Genomic DNA, 25,510 nt, shown 5'->3' with positions numbered 1-25,510 from the left:
TGTATCAACCCCTACAAAAATCTCCATTACTTAGAATCCACATAATAATTCACATTTCTGTTGCTGCAGGATTATTTTCCTGTTGTAGCAAACTGACTCATATTAAGATCCTACATCTGTAGACTGATACATGTGGTGTGATCTAGTAATATGTGATGATTTGTGTGCGGTGATGACACATGGTCTCTCTGTTCCACATGCCCGATGTTGTGACGTAGGCATCCAATTGACTGTGAAAATCAAATCAAATTGTATTGGTCACGTACACATATTTTTCAGATGTTATTGCAGGTGCAACAAAACGCTTCTGTTTCTGACTCCAACAGTGCAGTAATAAAGTGCCTGACAGATATCTCAACTTGGATGTCAACCCACCACCTCAAGCACCAACCTTGACAAGATGGAGCTGCTCCTCCTCCTGGGGAAGGCCTGCCCGCTCAAAGACCTCTCCATCATGGTTGACAACTCCACAGTGTCGCCCTCCCAGAGTGCAAAGAACCTTGGCATGACCCTGGACGTCACCCTGTCATTTTCTGCAAACATCAAAGCAGCGACTCGCTCCTGCAGGTTCATGCTCTACAACATCTGTAGAGTACAACCCCTGCCTCACACAGGAAACGGTGCAGGTCCTAATTCAGGCACTTGTCCTGTCCCGTCTAGACTACTGTAACTCGCTGTTGGCTGGGCTCCCCGCTTGTGCCATCAAATCCCTGCAACATATCCAGAATGCTGCAGCCCACCTGGTGCTTACCTATGGAACAGCAAGAGGAACTGCCCCTCCCTACCTTCAGCCTATGTTCAAATCCTACACCCCAACCCGAGCACTCCATTCTGCCACCTCAGGTCTCTTGGCCCTTCCACACCTACAGGAGGGCAGCTCCCACTCAGTCCAGTCCAAGCTCTTCTCTGTCCTGGCACCCCAATGGTGCAACCAGCTTCCCCCTAAAAACCTGAACCAGCATGTGCACTTGATCCTCCCCCCGCCCTTTCTAGCTCTGACTCTACTGATACCTAAAAAATGTCATATATATACAATGCGTTCAGAAAGTATTCATACCCCTTGACTTTCTCCACATTTTGTTGTGTTAAAGCCATAATTTAACATTAATTAAATTGAGATTTTCTGTCACTGTCCTACACACAATATCCCATAATGTCAAAGTGGAATTATGTTTTTAGATAAAAAATAAAATCAATTATAAATTAAAAGCTGAAATGTCTTGCGTCAATAAGTAATCAACCCCTTTGAAATGGCAAGACTAAATAAGTTCAGAATTAAAAATGTGCTTAACAAGTCACACAATAAGATGAGTGGATGCAATGTGTGTAATAATAGTGTTGAACATGATTTTTTAATTACTACCTCATCTCTGTACCATCAGTCCTGTGTCATGCCCACAGTAAAGCATCCTGATCCCATTCATGTGTGGGGTTGCTTCTCAGCCAAGGGAGTGGGCTCACTCACAATTTTGCCTAAGAACTCAGCCATGAATAAAGAATGGTACCAACACATCCTCCGAGAGCAACTTCTCCCAACCATCCAGGAACAGTATGGTGACAAACAATGCCTTTTCCATCATGATGGAGCACCTTGCCATAAGGCAAAAGTGATAACTAAGTGGCTCGGGGAACAAAACATTGATATTTTGGGTCCATGGCCAGGAAACTCCCCAGACCTTAATCCCATTGAGAATTTGTGGTCAATCCTCAAGAGGCGGGTGGACAAACAAAACCCCACAAATTCTGACAAACTCCAAGCATCGATTATGCAGGAATGGGCTGCCATCAGTCAGGATGTGGCCCAGAAGTTAATTGATAGCATGCCAGGGCGGATTGCAGAGATCTTGAAAAGAAGGGTCCACACTGCAAATATTGACTCTTTGCATCAACTTCATGTAATTGTCAATAAAAGCCTTTGACACTTATGAAATGCTTGTAATTATACTTCAGTTTTCCATAGTAATATCTGACAAAAATATTTAAAGACACTGAAGCAGCAAACATTGTGGAAATGAATATTTGTATCATTCACAAAACTTTTGGCCACGACTGTAGATAGGGCGGGATAGAGTACCGGGTGGTAGACAGCTAGCAACAGTGGCTAAGTTCAGGGCAGGGTACTGGGCGGAGGCAGCCTTGTGGTGACTATTTAACAGTCTGATAGCCTGGAGATGGAAGCTGTGTTTTAGTCTCTCAATACCAGCTTTGATGCACTTGTACTGTCTCCGCCTTCCAGATGGTAGCGGGGTGAACAGGCCGTGGCTCAGGTGGCTGAGCCCCTTGAGTTTCTGTGACACTGGTTGCTGTAGATGTCCTGGAAGGCAGGCAGTGTGATGCTTTGGACTGACCGTACCACCCTCTGGAGAGCCCTGCTTTTGCGGATGGTGCAATTGCCATACCAGGCGGTGATACAGTCCGACAGGATGCTCTCAATGGTGCACCTGTAGAAGTTTGTGAGGGTCTTAGAGAGGGGCCAAGACAAATTTATTCAGTCTCCTGAGGTTGAAAAGGCACTTTTTCACCACACTGTCTGTGTGGATGGACCATTTCAGGTTTTCAGTGATGTGAACGCAGAGGAACTTGAGGATTTTCATCCTCTCCACTGCGGCCCCATCGATGTGGAGGGGGGCGTGCTCTCTCTGCTGTCTCCTGAAGTCCACGATCAGCTCCTTCATTTTGTTGATGTTGAAGAAGAGGTTATTTTCCTGGCCCAACTCCGCCAGGGCCCTCACCTCCTTCTTGTAGGCTGTCTTGTCGTTGTTGGTAATCAGGCCTACCACTGTTGTTTCATCAGCAAACTTTATGATTGAGTTGAAGACGTGAGTGACCACGCAGTCATGAGAGAACAGGGAGTACAGAAGAGGGCAGAGCATGCACCCTTGTGGGGCCCCCATGTTCAGGAGCAGCGTGGTGGAGATGTTGTTGCCTACCCTCACCACCTGGGGTGAGCCCATCAGGAAGTCCAGGATCCAGTTGCAGAGGTCGGGTTTCAGACCCAGGGCCCTGATCTTAGTGATGAGCTTGGAGGGCACTATTGTGTTGAAGGTTGAGCTGTAGTCAATGAACATACTGTACATAGGTATTCCTGTTGTCCAGATGGGATGGGACAGTGTGCAGTTCAATGACGATTGCGTCTATGGATCTGTTGGGGCGGTTTGAAAATTGTAGTGGGCCTAGGGTGTCGGAAAAGATAGAGGTGACGTGATCCTTAACTAGCCTCTCAAAGCACTTCATGATGACAAGAAGTGAGTGTTACGGGGCAATAGTCATTTATTTCAGTTACTTTCACTTTCTTGGGTACAGAAACAATGGTGGACATATTGAAGCAAGTGAGGACAACAGACTGATGAAATTATACGAACAAAAATATAAACCCAACATGTAAAGTGTTTGTCCCATGTTTCATGAGCTGAAATAAAAGATTCCAGAAATTTTCCATATGCTGAAAAAGCTCATTTCTCTCAAATGTTGGCCAGAAATGTATTTACATCCCTGTTAGCGAGCATTTCTAATTTTCCAAGATAATCCATCCACCTGACAGCTGTGGCATATCAAGAAGCTGATTAAACAGCATGATCATTACACAGGTGAACCTTGTGCTGGGGCCATTAAAAGGCCACTCTTAAAATGTGCAGTTTTGTCACACAAAACATTGTCACAGATGTCTCAAGTTTTGAGGGAGTGTGCAATTGGCATGCTGACTGCAGGAATGTCCACCAGAGCTGTTGCCAAATAATTTAATGTTAATTTCTCTAAAATAAGCCACCTCCAACATAGTTTTAGAGAATTTGGCAGTACGTCCAACCGGCCTCACAACTGCAGACCACGTGTAACCACGCCAGCCCAAGTGGGTGGGCCTATGCCCTCCCAGGCCCACCCATGACTGCACTCTTGCCCAGTCATGTGAAATCCATAGATTAGGGCCTTATTTATATATTTTAATTGACTGACTTCATTATGTGTACTGTAACTCCGTAAAAGCATTGTTGCATGTTGCGTTTTATATATTTAAATTCTACATTCTCTCTGTTGTTTTCCAGACGGACGCTGCGCTCATGTACGATGCCGTGCACGTGGTGGCCGTGGCCGTGCAGCAGTCTCAGCAGATCACTGTCAGCTCCCTACAGTGCAACAGACACAAACCCTGGCGCTTTGGGAACAGATTCATGGCCCTCATCAAAGATGTACGTAGTATTATACATTACACACCGGCCCACTGGAAAGGCAGGGGAGGGATGGACATGGAGAGAGATAATGAATGAGTGAGAGAGAGCCTACACACACATAGGAGAGAGAGCATGAAAGAGAAAGAGAACGCCTACACACACATAGGAGAGAGAGAATGAATGAGTGAGTGAGAGAGAGCCTACACACACATAGGAGATAGAGCATGAAAGAGAGAGAGAATGCCTACACACACATAGGAGAGAGAGAATGAATGAGTGAGCGAGAGAGAGCCTACACACACATAGGAGAGAGAGAATGAAAAAGTGAGAGAATGCCTACACACACATAGGAGAGAGAGAATGAAAGAGAGAGAGAACGCCTACACACACATAGGAGAGAGAGAATGAAAGAGAGAGAGAACGCCTACACACACAGGAGAGAGAATGAGTGAGTGAGAGAACGCCTACACACATATAGGAGAGAGAATGAAAGAGTGAGAGAACGCCTACACACACATGGGAGAGAGAGAATGAAAGAGTGAGAGAACGCCTACACACACATAGGAGAGAGAGAATGAAAGAGAGAGAGAATGAAAGAGTGAGAGAGAGAGCCTACACACACATAGGAGAGAGAGCATGAAAGAGAGAGAGAACGCCTATACACACATAGGAGAGAGAGAATGAAAGAGAGAGAGAACGCCTACACACACATAGGAGAGAGAGAATGAAAGAGAGAGAGAACGCCTACACACACATAGGAGAGAGAGCATGAAAGAGAGAGAGAACGCCTACACACACATAGGAGAGAGAGAATGAATGAGTGAGTGAGAGAGAGCCTACACACACATAGGAGATAGAGCATGAAAGAGAGAGAGAATGCCTACACACACATAGGAGAGAGAGAATGAATGAGTGAGCGAGAGAGAGCCTACACACACATAGGAGAGAGAGAATGAAAGAGTGAGAGAATGCCTACACACACATAGGAGAGAGAATGAAAGAGAGAGAGAATGCCTACACACACATAGGAGAGAGAGAATGAAAGAGAGAGAGAACGCCTACACACACATAGGAGAGAGAGAATGAAAGAGAGAGAGAACGCCTACACACACACAGGAGAGAGAATGAGTGAGTGAGAGAACGCCTACACACATATAGGAGAGAGAATGAAAGAGTGAGAGAACGCCTACACACACATGGGAGAGAGAGAATGAAAGAGTGAGAGAATGAAAGAGTGAGAGAGAGAGCCTACACACACATAGGAGAGAGAGCATGAAAGAGAGAGAGAACGCCTATACACACATAGGAGAGAGAGAATGAAAGAGAGAGAGAACGCCTACACACACATAGGAGAGAGAGAATGAAAGAGAGAGAGAGAGAGAGCCTACACACACATAGGAGATAGAGCATGAAAGAGAGAGAGAACGCCTACACACACTTAGGAGAGAGAGCATGAAAGAGAGAGAGAACGCCTACACACACATAGGAGAGAGAGAATGAATGAGTGAGTGAGAGAGAGCCTACACACACATAGGAGATAGAGCATGAAAGAGAGAGAGAATGCCTACACACACATAGGAGAGAGAGCATGAAAGAGAGAGAGAGAACGCCGACACACACATAGGAGAGAGAGATGAAAGAGAGAGAGAGAACGCCGACACACACATAGGAGAGAGAGAATGAATGAGTGAGTGAGAGAGAGCCTACACACACATAAGAGACAGAGCATGAAAGAGAGAGAGAACGCCTACACACACATACACACACATAGGAGAGAGAGCATGAATGAATGAGGAGAAAATGAAAGAGAGAGAGAACGCCTACACACACATAGGAGAGAGAATGAATGAGTGAGCGAGAGAGAGCCTACACACACATAGGAGAGAGAGCATGAAAGAGAGAGAACGCCTATACACACATAGGAGAGAGAATGAAAGAGAGAGAGAATGCCTACACACACATAGGAGAGAGAGAGAATGAAAGAGAGAGAGAACACCTACACACACATAGGAGAGAGAGAATGAAAGAGAGAGAGATTGCCTACACACACTTAGGAGAGAGAGAATGAAAAAGCGAGAGAATGAAAGAGTGAGAGAGCCTACACACACATAGGAGAGAGAGCATGAAAGAGAGAGAGAATGAAAGAGTGAGAGAGCCTACACACACATAGGAGAGAGAATGAAAGAGTGAGAGATTGCCTACACACACATAGGAGAGAGAATGAAAGAGTGAGAGAATGAAAGAGTGAGAGAATGCCTACACACACACAGGAGAGAGAGAATGAAAGAGTGAGAGATTGCCTACACACACATAGGAGAGAGAGAATGAAAGAGAGAGAGAATGAAAGAGTGAGAGAATGCCTACACACACATAGGAGAGAGAATGAAAGAGAGAGAGAGCCTACACACACATAGAAGAGAGAGAATGAAAGAGAGAGAGAGAGCCTACACACACATAGAAGAGAGAGAATGAAAGAGAGAGAGAACGCCTACACACACATAGGAGAGAGAGAATGAAAGAGAGAGAGAACGCCTACACACACATAGGAGAGAGAGAATGAAAGAGAGAGAGAACGCCTACACACACACAGGAGAGAGAATGAGTGAGTGAGAGAACGCCTACACACATATAGGAGAGAGAATGAAAGAGTGAGAGAACGCCTACACACACATAGGAGAGAGAGAATGAAAGAGAGAGAGAATGAAAGAGTGAGAGAACGCCTACACACACATAGGAGAGAGAGAATGAAAGAGAGAGAGAATGAAAGAGTGAGAGAGAGAGCCTACACACACATAGGAGAGAGAGCATGAAAGAGAGAGAGAACGCCTACACACACATAGGAGAGAGAGAATGAAAGAGAGAGAGATTGCCTACACACACTTAGGAGAGAGAGAATGAAAAAGAGAGAGAATGAAAGAGTGAGAGCCTACACACACATAGGAGAGAGAGCATGAAAGAGAGAGAGAATGAAAGAGTGAGAGAGCCTACACACACATAGGAGAGAGAATGAAAGAGAGAGAGATTGCCTACACACACATAGGAGAGAGAGAATGAAAGAGATAGAGAATGAAAGAGTAAGAGAACGCCTACACACACAGGAGAGAGAGAATGAAAGAGTGAGAGAACGCCTACACACACATAGGAGAGAGAATGAAAGAGAGAGAGAATGAAAGAGTGAGAGAACGCCTACACACACATAGGAGAGAGAGAATGAAAGAGAGAGAGAACGCCTACACACACATAGGAGAGAGAATGAAAGAGAGAGAGAACGCCTACACACACACAGGAGAGAGAATGAAAGAGAGAGAGAGCCTACACACACATAGAAGAGAGAGAATGAAAGAGAGAGAGAACGCCTACACACACATAGGAGAGAGAATGAAAGAGAGAGAGAGCCTACACACACATAGAAGAGAGAGAATAAAAGAGAGAGAGAACGCCTACACACACACAGGAGAGAGAATGAGTGAGTGAGAGATTGCCTACACACTTAGGAGAGAGAATGAAAGAGTAAGAGATTGCCTACGCACACATAGGAGAGAGACAATGAAAGAGTGAGAGAACGCCTACACACATAGGAGAGAGACAATGAAAGAGTGAGAGAACGCCTACGCACACATAGGAGAGAGACAATGAAAGAGTGAGAGAACGCCTACGCACACATAGGAGAGAGACAATGAAAGAGTGAGAGAACGCCTACACACACATAGGAGAGAGAGAATGAAAGAGAGACAATGAAAGAGTGAGAGAACGCCTACACACACAGGAGAGAGAGAATGAAAGAGTGAGAGAACGCCTACACACACATAGGAGAGAGAGAATGAAAGAGAGAGAGAATGAAAGAGTGAGAGAACGCCTACACACACAGGAGAGAGAGAGAGAATGAAAGAGTGAGAGAACGCCTACACACACACAGGAGAGAGAAAGAAAGAGTGAGAGAACGCCTACACACACACAGGAGAGAGAATGAAAGAGTGAGAGAACGCCTACACACATAGGAGAGAGACAATGAAAGAGTGAGAGAACGCCTACACACATAGGAGAGAGACAATGAAAGAGTGAGAGAACGCCTACGCACACATAGGAGAGAGACAATGAAAGAGTGAGAGAACGCCTACACACACATAGGAGAGAGAGAATGAAAGAGAGACAATGAAAGAGTGAGAGAACGCCTACACACACAGGAGAGAGAGAATGAAAGAGTGAGAGAACGCCTACACACACATAGGAGAGAGAATGAAAGAGAGAGAGAATGAAAGAGTGAGAGAACGCCTACACACACAGGAGAGAGAGAATGAAAGAGTGAGAGAACGCCTACACACACACAGGAGAGAATGAAAGAGTGAGAGAGCCTACACACATAGGAGAGAGAGCATGAAAGAGAGAGAGAACGCCTACACACACTTGAAAGAGAGAGAGAATGAAAGAGTGAGAGAACGCCTACACACACACAGGAGAGAGAATGAAAGAGTGAGAGAACGCCTACGCACACAGGAGAGAGAGAATGAAAGAGTGAGAGAATGCCTACACACAGGAGAGAGAGAATGAAAGAGTGAGAAAACGCCTACACACACAGGAGAGAATGAAAGAGTGAGAGAGCCTACACACACATAGGAGAGAGAGCATGAAAGAGAGAGAGAACGCCTACACACACTTAGGAGAGAGAGAATGAAAGAGTGAGAGAATGCCTATACACACATAGGAGAGAGAGAATGAAAGAGTGAGAGAACGCCTACACACACACAGGAGAGAATGAAAGAGTGAGAGATCCTACACACACATAGGAGAGAGAGCATGAAAGAGAGAGAGAACGCCTACACACACTTAGGAGAGAGAGAATGAAAGAGTGAGAGAATGCCTACACACACTTAGGAGAGAGAGAATGAAAGAGTGAGAGAATGCCTACACACACATAGGAGAGAGAATGAAAGAGTGAGAGAACGCCTACACACACTTAGGAGAGAGAGAATGAAAGAGTGAGAGAACGCCTACACACACACAGGAGAGAATGAAAGAGTGAGAGATCCTACACACACATAGGAGAGAGAGCATGAAAGAGAGAGAGAACGCCTACACACACTTAGGAGAGAGAGAATGAAAGAGTGAGAGAACGCCTACACACACTTAGGAGAGAGAGAATGAAAGAGTGAGAGAATGAAAGAGTGAGAGAACGCCTACACACACACAGGAGAGAGAATGAAAGAGTGAGAGAACGCCTACACACACTTAGGAGAGAGAGAATGAAAGAGAGAGAGAACGCCTACACACACATAGGAGAGAGAGAATGAAAGAGTGAGAGAACGCCTACACACACTTAGGAGAGAGAGAATGAAAGAGTGAGAGAATGAAAGAGTGAGAGAACGCCTACACACACAGGAGAGAGAATGAAAGAGTGAGAGAACGCCTACACACACTTAGGAGAGAGAGAATGAAAGAGAGAGAGAACGCCTACACACACATAGGAGAGAGAGCATGAAAGAGAGAGAGAACAACTACACACACATATGAGAGAGAGCATGAAAGAATGAGAGAATGAAAGAGTGAGAGAACGCCTACACACACACAGGAGAGAGAGAATGAAAGAGTGAGAGAACGCCTACACACACAGGAGAGAGAGAATGAAAGAGTGAGAGAACGCCTACACACACACAGGAGAGAGAGAATGAAAGAGTGAGAGAACGCCTACACACACACAGGAGAGAGAGAATGAAAGAGTGAGAGAACGCCTACACACACAGGAGAGAGAGAATGAAAGAGTGAGAGAACGCCTACACACACAGGAGAGAGAGAATGAAAGAGTGAGAGAACGCCTACACACACACAGGAGAGAGAAAATGAAAGAGTGAGAGAACGCCTACACACACAGGAGAGAAAGAATGAAAGAGGAGAGAGAGAATGAGAGAACGCCTACACACACACAGGAGAGAGAGAATGAAAGAGTGAGAGAACGCCTACACACACAGGAGAGAGAGAATGAAAGAGTGAGAGAACGCCTACACACACACAGGAGAGAGAGAATGAAAGAGTAAGAGAACGCCTACACACACATAGGAGAGAGAGAATGAAAGAGTGAGAAAACGCCTACACACACAGGAGAGAATGAAAGAGTGAGAGAGCCTACACACACATAGGAGAGAGAGCATGAAAGAGAGAGAGAACGCCTACACACACTTAGGAGAGAGAGAATGAAAGAGTGAGAGAATGCCTACACACACACAGGAGAGAGAGAATGAAATAGTGAGAGAACGCCTACACACACAGGAGAGAGAGAATGAAAGAGTGAGAGAACGCCTACACACACACAGGAGAGAGAGAATGAAAGAGTGAGAGAACGCCTACACACACACAGGAGAGAGAGAATGAAAGAGTGAGAGAACGCCTACACACACAGGAGAGAGAGAATGAAAGAGTGAGAGAACGCCTACACACACAGGAGAGAGAGAATGAAAGAGTGAGAGAACGCCTACACACACACAGGAGAGAGAAAATGAAAGAGTGAGAGAACGCCTACACACACAGGAGAGAGAGAATGAAAGAGTGAGAGAACGCCTACACACACACAGGAGAGAGAGAATGAAAGAGTGAGAGAACGCCTACACACACAGGAGAGAGAGAATGAAAGAGTGAGAGAACGCCTACACACACACAGGAGAGAGAGAATGAAAGAGTGAGAGAACGCCTACACACACATAGGAGAGAGAGAATGAAAGAGTGAGAAAACGCCTACACACACAGGAGAGAATGAAAGAGTGAGAGAGCCTACACACACATAGGAGAGAGAGCATGAAAGAGAGAGAGAACGCCTACACACACTTAGGAGAGAGAGAATGAAAGAGTGAGAGAATGCCTATACACACATAGGAGAGAGAGAATGAAAGAGTGAGAGAACGCCTACACACACACAGGAGAGAATGAAAGAGTGAGAGAGCCTACACACACATAGGAGAGAGAGCATGAAAGAGAGAGAGAACGCCTACACACACTTAGGAGAGAGAGAATGAAAGAGTGAGAGAATGCCTACACACACTTAGGAGAGAGAGAATGAAAGAGTGAGAGAACGCCTACACACACTTAGGAGAGAGAGAATGAAAGAGTGAGAGAATGAAAGAGTGAGAGAACGCCTACACACACACAGGAGAGAGAATGAAAGAGTGAGAGAACGCCTACACACACATAGGAGAGAGAATGAAAGAGTGAGAGAACGCCTACACACACATAGGAGAGAGAGAATGAATGAGTGAGAGAATGAAAGAGTGAGAGAACGCCTACACACACACAGGAGAGAGAATGAAAGAGTGAGAGTATGCCTACACACACACACAGGAGAGAGAATGAAAGAGTGAGAGAACGCCTACACACACTTAGGAGAGAGAGAATGAAAGAGAGAGAGAAAGAGTGAGAGAACGCCTACACACACATAGGAGAGAGAGCATGAAAGAGAGAGAGAACGCCTACACACACATAGGAGAGAGAGCATGAAAGAGAGAGAGAACAACTACACACACATAGGAGAGAGAGCATGAAAGAATGAGAGAATGAAAGAGTGAGAGAACGCCTACACACACACAGGAGAGAGAGAATGAAAGAGTGAGAGAACGCCTACACACACAGGAGAGAGAGAATGAAAGAGTGAGAGAACGCCTACACACACACAGGAGAGAGAGAATGAAAGAGTGAGAGAACGCCTACACACACACAGGAGAGAGAGAATGAAAGAGTGAGAGAACGCCTACACACACAGGAGAGAGAGAATGAAAGAGTGAGAGAACGCCTACACACACAGGAGAGAGAGAATGAAAGAGTGAGAGAACGCCTACACACACACAGGAGAGAGAAAATGAAAGAGTGAGAGAACGCCTACACACACAGGAGAGAGAGAATGAAAGAGTGAGAGAACGCCTACACACACACAGGAGAGAGAGAATGAAAGAGTGAGAGAACGCCTACACACACAGGAGAGAGAGAATGAAAGAGTGAGAGAACGCCTACACACACACAGGAGAGAGAGAATGAAAGAGTGAGAGAACGCCTACACACACAGGAGAGAGAGAATGAAAGAGTGAGAGAATGCCTACACACACACAGGAGAGAGAGAATGAAAGAGTGAGAGAACGCCTACACACACAGGAGAGAGAGAATGAAAGAGTGAGAGAATGCCTACACACACACAGGAGAGAGAGAATGAAAGAGTGAGAGAACGCCTACACACACAGGAGAGAGAGAATGAAAGAGTGAGAGAACGCCTACACACACAGGAGAGAGAGAATGAAAGAGTGAGAGAACGCCTACACACACATAGGAGAGAGAGTGAAAGAGTGAGAGAGCCTACACACACATAGGAGAGAGAATGAAAGAGTGAGAGAGCCTACACACACATAGGAGAGAGAGCATGAAAGAGAGAAAGAACGCCTACACACACACAGGAGAGAATGAAAGAGTGAGAGAATGCCTACACACACACAGGAGAGAGAATGAAAGAGTGAGAGAACCTACACACATAGGAGAGAGAGCATGAAAGAGAGAGAGAACGCCTACACACACTTAGGAGAGAGAGAATGAAAGAGTGAGAGAACGCCTACACACACTTAGGAGAGAAAGAATGAAAGAGTGAGAGAATGAAAGAGTGAGAGAACGCCTACACACACATAGGAGAGAGAGAATGAAAGAGAGAGAGAACGCCTACACACACACAGGAGAGAGAGAATGAAAGAGTGAGAGAACGCCTACACACACACAGGAGAGAGAGAATGAAAGAGTGAGAGAACGCCTACACACACAGGAGAGAGAGAATGAAAGAGTGAGAGAACGCCTACACACACAGGAGAGAGAGAATGAAAGAGTGAGAGAACGCCTACACACACAGGAGAGAGAGAATGAAAGAGTGAGAGAACGCCTACACACACACAGGAGAGAGAAAATGAAAGAGTGAGAGAACGCCTACACACACAGGAGAGAGAGATGAAAGAGTGAGAGAACGCCTACACACACACAGGAGAGAGAGAATGAAAGAGTGAAGAACGCCTACACACACAGGAGAGAGAAATGAAAGAGTGAGAGAACGCCTACACACACACAGGAGAGAGAGAATGAAAGAGTGAGAGAACGCCTACACACACAGGAGAGAGAGAATGAAAGAGTGAGAGAATGCCTACACACACACAGGAGAGAGAGAATGAAAGAGTGAGAGAACGCCTACACACACAGGAGAGAGAGAATGAAAGAGTGAGAGAATGCCTACACACACACAGGAGAGAGAGAATGAAAGAGTGAGAGAACGCCTACACACACACAGGAGAGAGAGAATGAAAGAGTGAGAGAACGCCTACACACACAGGAGAGAGAGAATGAAAGAGTGAGAGAACGCCTACACACACATAGGAGAGAGAGTGAAAGAGTGAGAGAGCCTACACACACATAGGAGAGAGAATGAAAGAGTGAGAGAGCCTACACACACATAGGAGAGAGAGCATGAAAGAGAGAAAGAACGCCTACACACACACAGGAGAGAATGAAAGAGTGAGAGAATGCCTACACACACACAGGAGAGAGAATGAAAGAGTGAGAGAACCTACACACATAGGAGAGAGAGCATGAAAGAGAGAGAGAACGCCTACACACACTTAGGAGAGAGAGAATGAAAGAGTGAGAGAACGCCTACACACACTTAGGAGAGAAAGAATGAAAGAGTGAGAGAATGAAAGAGTGAGAGAACGCCTACACACACATAGGAGAGAGAGAATGAAAGAGAGAGAGAACGCCTACACACACACAGGAGAGAGAGAATGAAAGAGTGAGAGAATGCCTACACACATAGGAGAGAGAGAATGAAAGAGTGAGAGAACGCCTACACACACAGGAGAGAGAGAATGAAAGAGTGAGAGAACGCCTACACACACACAGGAGAGAGAATGAAAGAGTGAGAGAACGCCTACACACACATAGGAGAGAGAATGAAAGAGTGAGAGAACGCCTACACACACATAGGAGAGAGAGAATGAAAGAGTGAGAGAATGAAAGAGTGAGAGAACGCCTACACACACACAGGAGAGAGAATGAAAGAGTGAGAGTATGCCTACACACACACACAGGAGAGAGAATGAAAGAGTGAGAGAACGCCTACACACACAGGAGAGAGAGAATGAAAGAGTGAGAGAACGCCTACACACACATAGGAGAGAGAGTGAAAGAGTGAGAGAGCCTACACACACATAGGAGAGAGAATGAAAGAGTGAGAGAGCCTACACACACATAGGAGAGAGAGCATGAAAGAGAGAAAGAACGCCTACACACACACAGGAGAGAATGAAAGAGTGAGAGAATGCCTACACACACACAGGAGAGAGAATGAAAGAGTGAGAGAACCTACACACATAGGAGAGAGAGCATGAAAGAGAGAGAGAACGCCTACACACACTTAGGAGAGAGAGAATGAAAGAGTGAGAGAACGCCTACACACACTTAGGAGAGAAAGAATGAAAGAGTGAGAGAATGAAAGAGTGAGAGAACGCCTACACACACATAGGAGAGAGAGAATGAAAGAGAGAGAGAACGCCTACACACACACAGGAGAGAGAGAATGAAAGAGTGAGAGAATGCCTACACACATAGGAGAGAGAGAATGAAAGAGTGAGAGAACGCCTACACACACAGGAGAGAGAGAATGAAAGAGTGAGAGAACGCCTACACACACACAGGAGAGAGAATGAAAGAGTGAGAGAACGCCTACACACACATAGGAGAGAGAATGAAAGAGTGAGAGAACGCCTACACACACATAGGAGAGAGAGAATGAAAGAGTGAGAGAATGAAAGAGTGAGAGAACGCCTACACACACACAGGAGAGAGAATGAAAGAGTGAGAGTATGCCTACACACACACACAGGAGAGAGAATGAAAGAGTGAGAGAACGCCTACACACACTTAGGAGAGAGAGAATGAAAGAGAGAGAGAACGCCTACACACACATAGGAGAGAGAGCATGAAAGAGAGAGAGAACGCCTACACACACATAGGAGAGAGAGCATGAAAGAGAGAGAGAACAACTACACACACATAGGAGAGAGAGCATGAAAGAATGAGAGAATGAAAGAGTGAGAGAACGCCTACACACACACAGGAGAGAGAGAATGAAAGAGTGAGAGAACGCCTACACACACAGGAGAGAGAGAATGAAAGAGTGAGAGAACGCCTACACACACAGGAGAGAGAGAATGAAAGAGTGAGAGAACGCCTACACACACAGGAGAGAGAGAATGAAAGAGTGAGAGAACGCCTACACACACACAGGAGAGAGAGAATGAAAGAGTGAGAGAACGCCTACACACACAGGAGAGAGAGAATGAAAGAGTGAGAGAACGCCTACACACACACAGGAGAGAGAGAATGAAAGAGTGAGAGAACGCCTACACACACAGGAGAGAGAGAATGAAAGAGTGAGAGAATGCCTACACACACACAGGAGAGAGAAATGAAAGAGTGAGAGAACGCCTACACACACAGGAGAGAGAGAATGAAAGAGTGAGAGAATGCCTACACACACACAGGAGAGAGAGAATGAAAGAGTGAGAGAACGCCTACACACACACAGGAGAGAGAGAATGAAAGAGTGAGAGAACGCCTACACACACAGGAGAGAGAGAATGAAAGAGTGAGAGAACGCCTACACACACATAGGAGAGAGAGTGAAAGAGTGAGAGAGCCTACACACACATAGGAGAGAGAATGAAAGAGTGAGAGAGCCTACACACACATAGGAGAGAGAGCATGAAAGAGAGAAAGAACGCCTACACACACACAGGAGAGAATGAAAGAGTGAGAGAATGCCTACACACACACAGGAGAGAGAATGAAAGAGTGAGAGAACCTACACACATAGGAGAGAGAGCATGAAAGAGAGAGAGAACGCCTACACACACTTAGGAGAGAGAGAATGAAAGAGTGAGAGAACGCCTACACACACTTAGGAGAGAAAGAATGAAAGAGTGAGAGAATGAAAGAGTGAGAGAACGCCTACACACACATAGGAGAGAGAGAATGAAAGAGAGAGAGAACGCCTACACACACACAGGAGAGAGAGAATGAAAGAGTGAGAGAATGCCTACACACATAGGAGAGAGAGAATGAAAGAGTGAGAGAACGCCTACACACACAGGAGAGAGAGAATGAAAGAGTGAGAGAACGCCTACACACACATAGGAGAGAGAGAATGAAAGAGAGAGAGAACGCCTACACACACACAGGAGAGAGAGAATGAAAGAGTGAGAGAATGCCTACACACACATAGGAGAGAGAGACACAAGAGAGACATACAGCGAGACAAGCTGGATGGGCACAAGGGGGCGATCAAAGAAATCAATGTAAATGAAAGAAAAAGGCTTTGTTTTTAACTGCATTTTTATATTATGTACATTCATAGTTCTCCGAGAGCAGCAACCATCTTCATCTTAAACCTGTCTCCCTGTTTTCATATCATGTCCCTACAGAATGGGTCTACATGATCTTAATCTTAATCTTTCCTCAGTGTGCTAGATAGATTCTGGAAACTGGGGTGGTTAATCCAAACGTCCCTGTCTGTCAGCTATATTTAGGGTCTGTAAAGCCTAGCTACCCTGTTCTGTTCTGTTTGCTCTGTGAGATTTCACCAGAACCTTGCTAACACTCACACTGTCTCGGGGGTGGTGTGGCTGGAGGGTGGGGAGGACGAATGGAGGGATGAGGTTTTTGACATTTTAAAGCTCTTTGTCTCGAACCGCCGCACAAATAATCTCACATCTCGCCACCTCGAGTGCTCTCTCTCCCTAAGCCTGTGGACCAGTACTAGGGTCGACACCAGCCAGCCCTCATAAAAGACACCACTGTTTAGCCTAATGGTCTTTATACACCACTGTACTGTCGATCCAGAGTGACATACAGGGTAACACTGAATTATCACTGCATGGCCACTGTATCACAGGCTAACACTGGACTATCACTGCATGGCCACTGCATCACAGGCTAACACTGGACTATCACTGCATGGCCACTGCATCACAGGCTAACACTGAACTATCACTGCATGGCCACTGCATCACAGGCTAACACTGAACTATCACTGCATGGCCACTGCATCACAGGCTAACACTGAATTATCACTGCATGGCCACTGCATCACAGGCTAACACTGAATTATCACTGCATGGCCACTGTATCACAGGCTAACACTGAATTATCACTGCATGGCCACTGTATCACAGGCTAACACTGAATTATCACTGCATGGCCACTGTATCACAGGCTAACACTGAACTATCACTGCATGGCCACTGCATCACAGGCTAACACTGAATTATCACTGCATGGCCACTGTATCACAGGCTAACACTGAACTATCACTGCCTGGCCACTGTATCACAGGCTAACACTGAACTATCACTGCATGGCCACTGTATCACAGGCTAACACTGGACTATCACTGCATGGCCACTGTATCACAGGCTAACACTGAACTATCACTGCATGGCCACTGTATCACAGGCTAACACTGAACTATCACTGCATGGCCACTGCATCACAGGCTAACACTGAATTATCACTGCATGGCCACTGCATCACAGGCTAACACTGAATTATCACTGCATGGCCACTGCATCACAGGCTAACACTGAACTATCACTGCCTGGCCACTGTATCACAGGCTAACACTGAACTATCACTGCATGGCCACTGCATCACAGGCTAACACTGAACTATCACTGCCTGGCCACTGTATCACAGGCTAACACTGAACTATCACTGCATGGCCACTGTATCACAGGCTAACACTGAATTATCACTGCATGGCCACTGTATCACAGGCTAACACTGAACTATCACTGCCTGGCCACTGTATCACAGGCTAACACTGAACTATCACTGCATGGCCACTGTATCACAGGCTAACACTGAACTATCACTGCCTGGCCACTGTATCACAGGCTAACACTGAACTATCACTGCATGGCCACTGCATCACAGGCTAACACTGAACTATCACTGCCTGGCCACTGTATCACAGGCTAACACTGAACTATCACTGCCTGGCCACTGCATCACAGGCTAACACTGACATATGTCGTTCTGCCCCTGAGCAAGGCAGGTATTCCACTGTTCCCCAGGCGCCGATGATGTGGATGTCGACTAAGGCAGCCCCCCTCACCTCTCTGACTCAGAGGGGTTTTGTTAAATGCGGAAGACACATTTCAGTTGAATACATTCAGTTGTACTACTGACTAGGTATCCCCCTTTCCCTACACTGAATCACAGGCTAACATTACACTATCACTGAATCACCACTGTATTAAAGGCTAACATTACACTATTACTGAATCACCACTGTATTAAAGGCTAACATTACACTATCACTGAATCACCACTGTATTAAAGGCTAACATTACACTATTACTGAATCACCACTGTATTAAAGGCTAACATTACACTATCACTGAATCACCACTGTATTAAAGGCTAACATTACACTATCACTGAATCACCACTGTATTAAAGGCTAACATTACACTATTACTGAATCACCACTGTATTAAAGGCTAACCTTACACTATTACTGAATCACCACTGTATTAAAGGCTAACATTACACTATCACTGAATCACCACTGTATTAAAGGCTAACATTACACTATTACTGAATCACCACTGTATTAAAGGCTAACATTACACTATTACTGAATCACCACTGTATGAAAGGCAAACATTACACTATCACTGAATCACCACTGTATTAAAGGCTAACATTACACTATCACTGAATCACCACTGTATTAAAGGCTAACATTACACTATTACTGAATCACCACTGTATTAAAGGCTAACATTACACTATTACTGAATCACCACTGTATGAAAGGCTAACATTACACTATCACTGAATCACCACTGTATTAAAGGCTAACATTACACTATTACTGAATCACCACTGTATGAAAGGCTAACATTACACTATCACTGAATCACAGGCTAACATTACACTATCACTGAATCACCACTGTATTAAAGGCTAACATTACACTATTACTGAATCACCACTGTATTAAAGGCTAACAGTACACTATCACTGAATCACCACTGTATTAAAGGCTAACATTACACTATTACTGAATCACCACTGTATTAAAGGCTAACATTACACTATTACTGAATCACCACTGTATTAAAGGCTAACATTACACTATCACTGAATCACCACTGTATTAAAGGCTAACATTACACTATTACTGAATCACCACTGTATTAAAGGCTAACATTACACTATCATTGAATCACCACTGTATTAAAGGCTAACATTACACTATTACTGAATCACCACTGTATGACAGGCTAACATTACACTATCACTGAATCACCACTGTATTAAAGGCTAACATTACACTATTACTGAATCACCACTGTATGAAAGGCTAACATTACACTATCACTGAATCACCACTGTATTAAAGGCTAACAGTACACTATCACTGAATCACCACTGTATTAAAGGCTAACATTACACTATTACTGAATCACCACTGTATGACAGGCTAACATTACACTATCACTGAATCACAGGCTAACATTACACTATTACTGAATCACCACTGTATTAAAGGCTAACATTACACTATTACTGAATCACCACTGTATTAAAGGCTAACATTACACTATCACTGAATCACCACTGTATTAAAGGCTAACATTACACTATTACTGAATCACCACTGTATGAAAGGTTAACATTACACTATCACTGAATCACAGGCTAACATTACACTATTACTGAATCACCACTGTATTAAAGGCTAACATTACACTATTACTGAATCACCACTGTATTAAAGGCTAACATTACACTATCACTGAATCACCACTGTATTAAAGGCTAACATTACACTATTACTGAATCACCACTGTATGAAAGGCTAACATTACACTATCACTGAATCACAGGCTAACATTACACTATCACTGAATCACCACTGTATTAAAGGCTAACATTACACTATTACTGAATCACCACTGTATTAAAGGCTAACCTTACACTATTACTGAATCACCACTGTATTAAAGGCTAACATTACACTATCACTGAATCACCACTGTATTAAAGGCTAACATTACACTATTACTGAATCACCACTGTATTAAAGGCTAACATTACACTATTACTGAATCACCACTGTATGAAAGGCTAACATTACACTATCACTGAATCACCACTGTATTAAAGGCTAACATTACACTATCACTGAATCACCACTGTATTAAAGGCTAACATTACACTATTACTGAATCACCACTGTATTAAAGGCTAACATTACACTATTACTGAATCACCACTGTATGAAAGGCTAACATTACACTATCACTGAATCACCACTGTATTAAAGGCTAACATTACACTATTACTGAATCACCACTGTATGAAAGGCTAACATTACACTATCACTGAATCACAGGCTAACATTACACTATTACTGAATCACCACTGTATTAAAGGCTAACATTACACTATTACTGAATCACCACTGTATTAAAGGCTAACATTACACTATCACTGAATCACCACTGTATTAAAGGCTAACATTACACTATTACTGAATCACCACTGTATTAAAGGCTAACATTACACTATCATTGAATCACCACTGTATTAAAGGCTAACATTACACTATTACTGAATCACCACTGTATGACAGGCTAACATTACACTATCACTGAATCACCACTGTATTAAAGGCTAACATTACACTATTACTGAATCACCACTGTATGAAAGGCTAACATTACACTATCACTGAATCACCACTGTATTAAAGGCTAACAGTACACTATCACTGAATCACCACTGTATTAAAGGCTAACATTACACTATTACTGAATCACCACTGTATGACAGGCTAACATTACACTATCACTGAATCACAGGCTAACATTACACTATTACTGAATCACCACTGTATTAAAGGCTAACATTACACTATTACTGAATCACCACTGTATTAAAGGCTAACATTACACTATCACTGAATCACCACTGTATTAAAGGCTAACATTACACTATTACTGAATCACCACTGTATGAAAGGTTAACATTACACTATCACTGAATCACAGGCTAACATTACACTATTACTGAATCACCACTGTATTAAAGGCTAACATTACACTATTACTGAATCACCACTGTATTAAAGGCTAACATTACACTATCACTGAATCACCACTGTATTAAAGGCTAACATTACACTATTACTGAATCACCACTGTATGAAAGGCTAACATTACACTATCACTGAATCACAGGCTAACATTACACTATCACTGAATCACCACTGTATTAAAGGCTAACATTACACTATTACTGAATCACCACTGTATTAAAGGCTAACCTTACACTATTACTGAATCACCACTGTATTAAAGGCTAACATTACACTATCACTGAATCACCACTGTATTAAAGGCTAACATTACACTATTACTGAATCACCACTGTATTAAAGGCTAACATTACACTATTACTGAATCACCACTGTATGAAAGGCTAACATTACACTATCACTGAATCACCACTGTATTAAAGGCTAACATTACACTATCACTGAATCACCACTGTATTAAAGGCTAACATTACACTATTACTGAATCACCACTGTATTAAAGGCTAACATTACACTATTACTGAATCACCACTGTATGAAAGGCTAACATTACACTATCACTGAATCACCACTGTATTAAAGGCTAACATTACACTATTACTGAATCACCACTGTATGAAAGGCTAACATTACACTATCACTGAATCACAGGCTAACATTACACTATCACTGAATCACCACTGTATTAAAGGCTAACATTACACTATTACTGAATCACCACTGTATTAAAGGCTAACAGTACACTATCACTGAATCACCACTGTATTAAAGGCTAACATTACACTATTACTGAATCACCACTGTATTAAAGGCTAACATTACACTATCACTGAATCACCACTGTATTAAAGGCTAACATTACACTATTACTGAATCACCACTGTATGAAAGGCTAACATTACACTATCACTGAATCACAGGCTAACATTACACTATCACTGAATCACCACTGTATTAAAGGCTAACATTACACTATTACTGAATCACCACTGTATTAAAGGCTAACAGTACACTATCACTGAATCACCACTGTATTAAAGGCTAACATTACACTATTACTGAATCACCACTGTATTAAAGGCTAACATTACACTATTACTGAATCACCACTGTATTAAAGGCTAACATTACACTATCACTGAATCACCACTGTATTAAAGGCTAACATTACACTATTACTGAATCACCACTGTATTAAAGGCTAACATTACACTATCATTGAATCACCACTGTATTAAAGGCTAACATTACACTATTACTGAATCACCACTGTATGACAGGCTAACATTACACTATCACTGAATCACCACTGTATTAAAGGCTAACATTACACTATTACTGAATCACCACTGTATTAAAGGCTAACAGTACACTATCACTGAATCACCACTGTATTAAAGGCTAACATTACACTATTACTGAATCACCACTGTATGACAGGCTAACATTACACTATCACTGAATCACAGGCTAACATTACACTATTACTGAATCACCACTGTATTAAAGGCTAACATTACACTATTACTGAATCACCACTGTATTAAAGGCTAACATTACACTATCACTGAATCACCACTGTATTAAAGGCTAACATTACACTATTACTGAATCACCACTGTATGAAAGGCTAACATTACACTATCACTGAATCACAGGCTAACATTACACTATCACTGAATCACCACTGTATTAAAGGCTAACATTACACTATTACTGAATCACCACTGTATTAAAGGCTAACATTACACTATCACTGAATCACCACTGTATTAAAGGCTAACATTACACTATTACTGAATCACCACTGTATGACAGGCTAACATTACACTATCACTGAATCACAGGCTAACATTACACTATCACTGAATCACAGGCTAACATTACACTTAACATACTATATCTATTTAACACAGATGTATTCAAAGGTACCAATTTCCACTGTTATTTTCAATATAACCATGTCCAACATAGGCAGGTAATTGTAGTTATTTTTTGGAAATTCACAATCTTCTTTCATCTAGTTCTCTCTTCCCAACGTAGAGGAACAATGTGACATTTATGAGCCTGTAATAACATGACGTTAGATGAGTCATACAACAGGTTCTTTCTGAAATAACATTTGCTTTAAGTCAGTTGCTCCTGCTTCTCTAAGAAAAAGGCACAGAATTCAACATTTGCTATGCAATGTAACACAAGAGTGTTCTATCAAGGCACAAGGTGAGACCCAGATGCAGACACAGGAGGAAGATGGTTGGAGTCTTACAATGTTTAATAATCCAAAGGGGTAGGCAAGAGAATGGCCGAGGACAGGCTAGAGAATGGTCGTGGACAGGCAAGAGAATGGTCGTGGACAGGCTAGAGAATGGTCGTGGACAGGCTAGAGAATGGTCGTGGACAGGCAAGAGAATGGTCGTGGACAGGCTAGAGAATGGTCGTGGACAGGCTAGAGAATGGTCGTGGACAGGCAAGAGAATGGTCGTGGACAGGCTAGAGAATGGTCGTGGACAGGTTAGAGAATGGTCGTGGATAGGCAAGAGAATGGTCGTGGACAGGCTAGAGAATGGTCGTGGACAGGCTAGAGAATGGTCGTGGACAGGCAAGAGAATGGTCGTGGACAGGCAAGAGAATGGTCGTGGACAGGTAAGAGAATGGTCGTGGACAGGCAAGAGAATGGTCATGGACAGGCAAGAGAATGGTCGTGGACAGGCAAGAGAATGGTCGTGGACAGGCTAGAGAATGGTCGTGGACAGGCTAGAGAATGGTCGTGGACAGGCAAAAAGGTCAAAACCAGATCAGAGTCCAGGAGGTACAGAGTGGCAGACAGGCTCGTGGTCAAGAAAGGCAGAATGGTCAGGCAGGTACAAAGTCCAGAAACAGGCAAGGGTCAAAACCAGGAGGACTAGAAAAAGGAGAATGCAAAAAGCAGGAGAACGAAGGAAAACGCTGGTTGACTTGGACACATACAAGACGAACTGGCACAGAGAGACAGGAAGCACAGGAATAAATACACTGGGTAAAATAAGCGACACTTGGAGGGGGTAGAGACAATCACAAGGACAGGTGAAACAAATCAGGGTGTGACAAGTTCAGTGCTTAGGGCCCCTTTTATGCTTGATTTTCAGCATTCCAAAGCAGTGCCTATATCGTTACAGATTGGGTAATAACTATCTCACTGTTACTAAAGCAACCATCAGAATTACGTCCAAAAAGCGTCTGTGTCCTGGAGAAAGCTGTATAGAGTTTGTGTATGTGGTATTAATAATTAATATACAGTGTGTGTGTGTGTGTGTGTGTGTGTGTGTGTGTGTGTGTGTGTGTGTGTGTGTGTGTGTGTGTGTGTGTGTGTGTGTGTGTGTGTGTGTGTGTGTGTGTGTGTTGTGTGTGTGTGTGTGTGTGAGTGTGTTTGTAGCATACCTTTGTGTGCTTGTGCGCCTTGCTTAAAGGTGAACTCTAATGAATGTCTCTATTTTGCTGAGAATGAGTGAGCTCCTGTGACCTCTTGCTCTTTGGTTATGATGAATCTCTATCTCTCTTTCCCTCCTCCATCTCTTTCTCCTCACTCTCCATCCCTTTCTCCCTTTCACTCTTGCTTTCTCTCTCTCTTTTTCTGTCTCTCCTCCCTTCCTTCCTCCCTCTCTCGCTTCCGATCCCTCTCTCTTTCTCTCCTCCAGGCCCACTGGGATGGCTTGACTGGGCGGATCACTTTCAACAGAACCAACGGCTTGAGGACAGACTTTGACCTGGATGTGATTAGTCTGAAGGAGGATGGACTGGAGAAGGTACTAGGGGAGTGTGTGTGTGTGTGTTTGAGTGTGCATGTTTATAATACATGACCATGTGTGCACGTCTATGGAGGAGATAATTCATTAAAGAAAGCTTGCCAACACAGCAGATCCAAGCACCAACCCACACACACACACCCTCCTTACACACATGCTCCCCTGTGTGTGCCTCTCAGATGCTCCTGACCTCCTTGTCTCTCTCTGTGGCGTGTGTCTGCGCCTCCATGAATAATTTACTCGATTCATGAAAAAACCTTCAGGAGCCCTCCAACCTCATGAAGACTGAATTAAACAGTTGATTTGCAATTACAAAGCAGCCATCTCTAAGGCCTCAGTAGTGGGCATCAGAGAGAGGAGCAGGGCTGTTGTGGCTGTAGTGGGTTGGTGCT

General features: G+C 43.8%; 1 protein-coding gene across 2 annotated transcripts in view; it reads left to right on the top strand.

Moving 5' to 3' along the window:
* The window catches only part of LOC115140899 (glutamate receptor ionotropic, kainate 2-like), a 328,356-nt gene that overhangs the window by 147,850 nt on the left and 154,996 nt on the right, over window positions 1–25,510 (top strand). For both annotated transcript variants that reach the window (XM_065028000.1, XM_065028001.1), the window contains exons 8-9: window positions 4,041–4,184; window positions 25,011–25,118. In XM_065028000.1, the coding sequence (XP_064884072.1) occupies window positions 4,041–4,184; window positions 25,011–25,118 (252 nt within the window). The remainder of the gene's footprint in view (window positions 1–4,040; window positions 4,185–25,010; window positions 25,119–25,510) is intronic.

This window comes from Oncorhynchus nerka, linkage group LG14, assembly GCF_034236695.1.
Source record: "Oncorhynchus nerka isolate Pitt River linkage group LG14, Oner_Uvic_2.0, whole genome shotgun sequence".
NCBI classification, from domain to species: Eukaryota; Metazoa; Chordata; class Actinopteri; order Salmoniformes; family Salmonidae; genus Oncorhynchus; species Oncorhynchus nerka.
The sequence above is the reverse complement of the archived record's forward strand: the minus strand, read 5'-3'. Positions and strand labels throughout refer to the sequence as shown.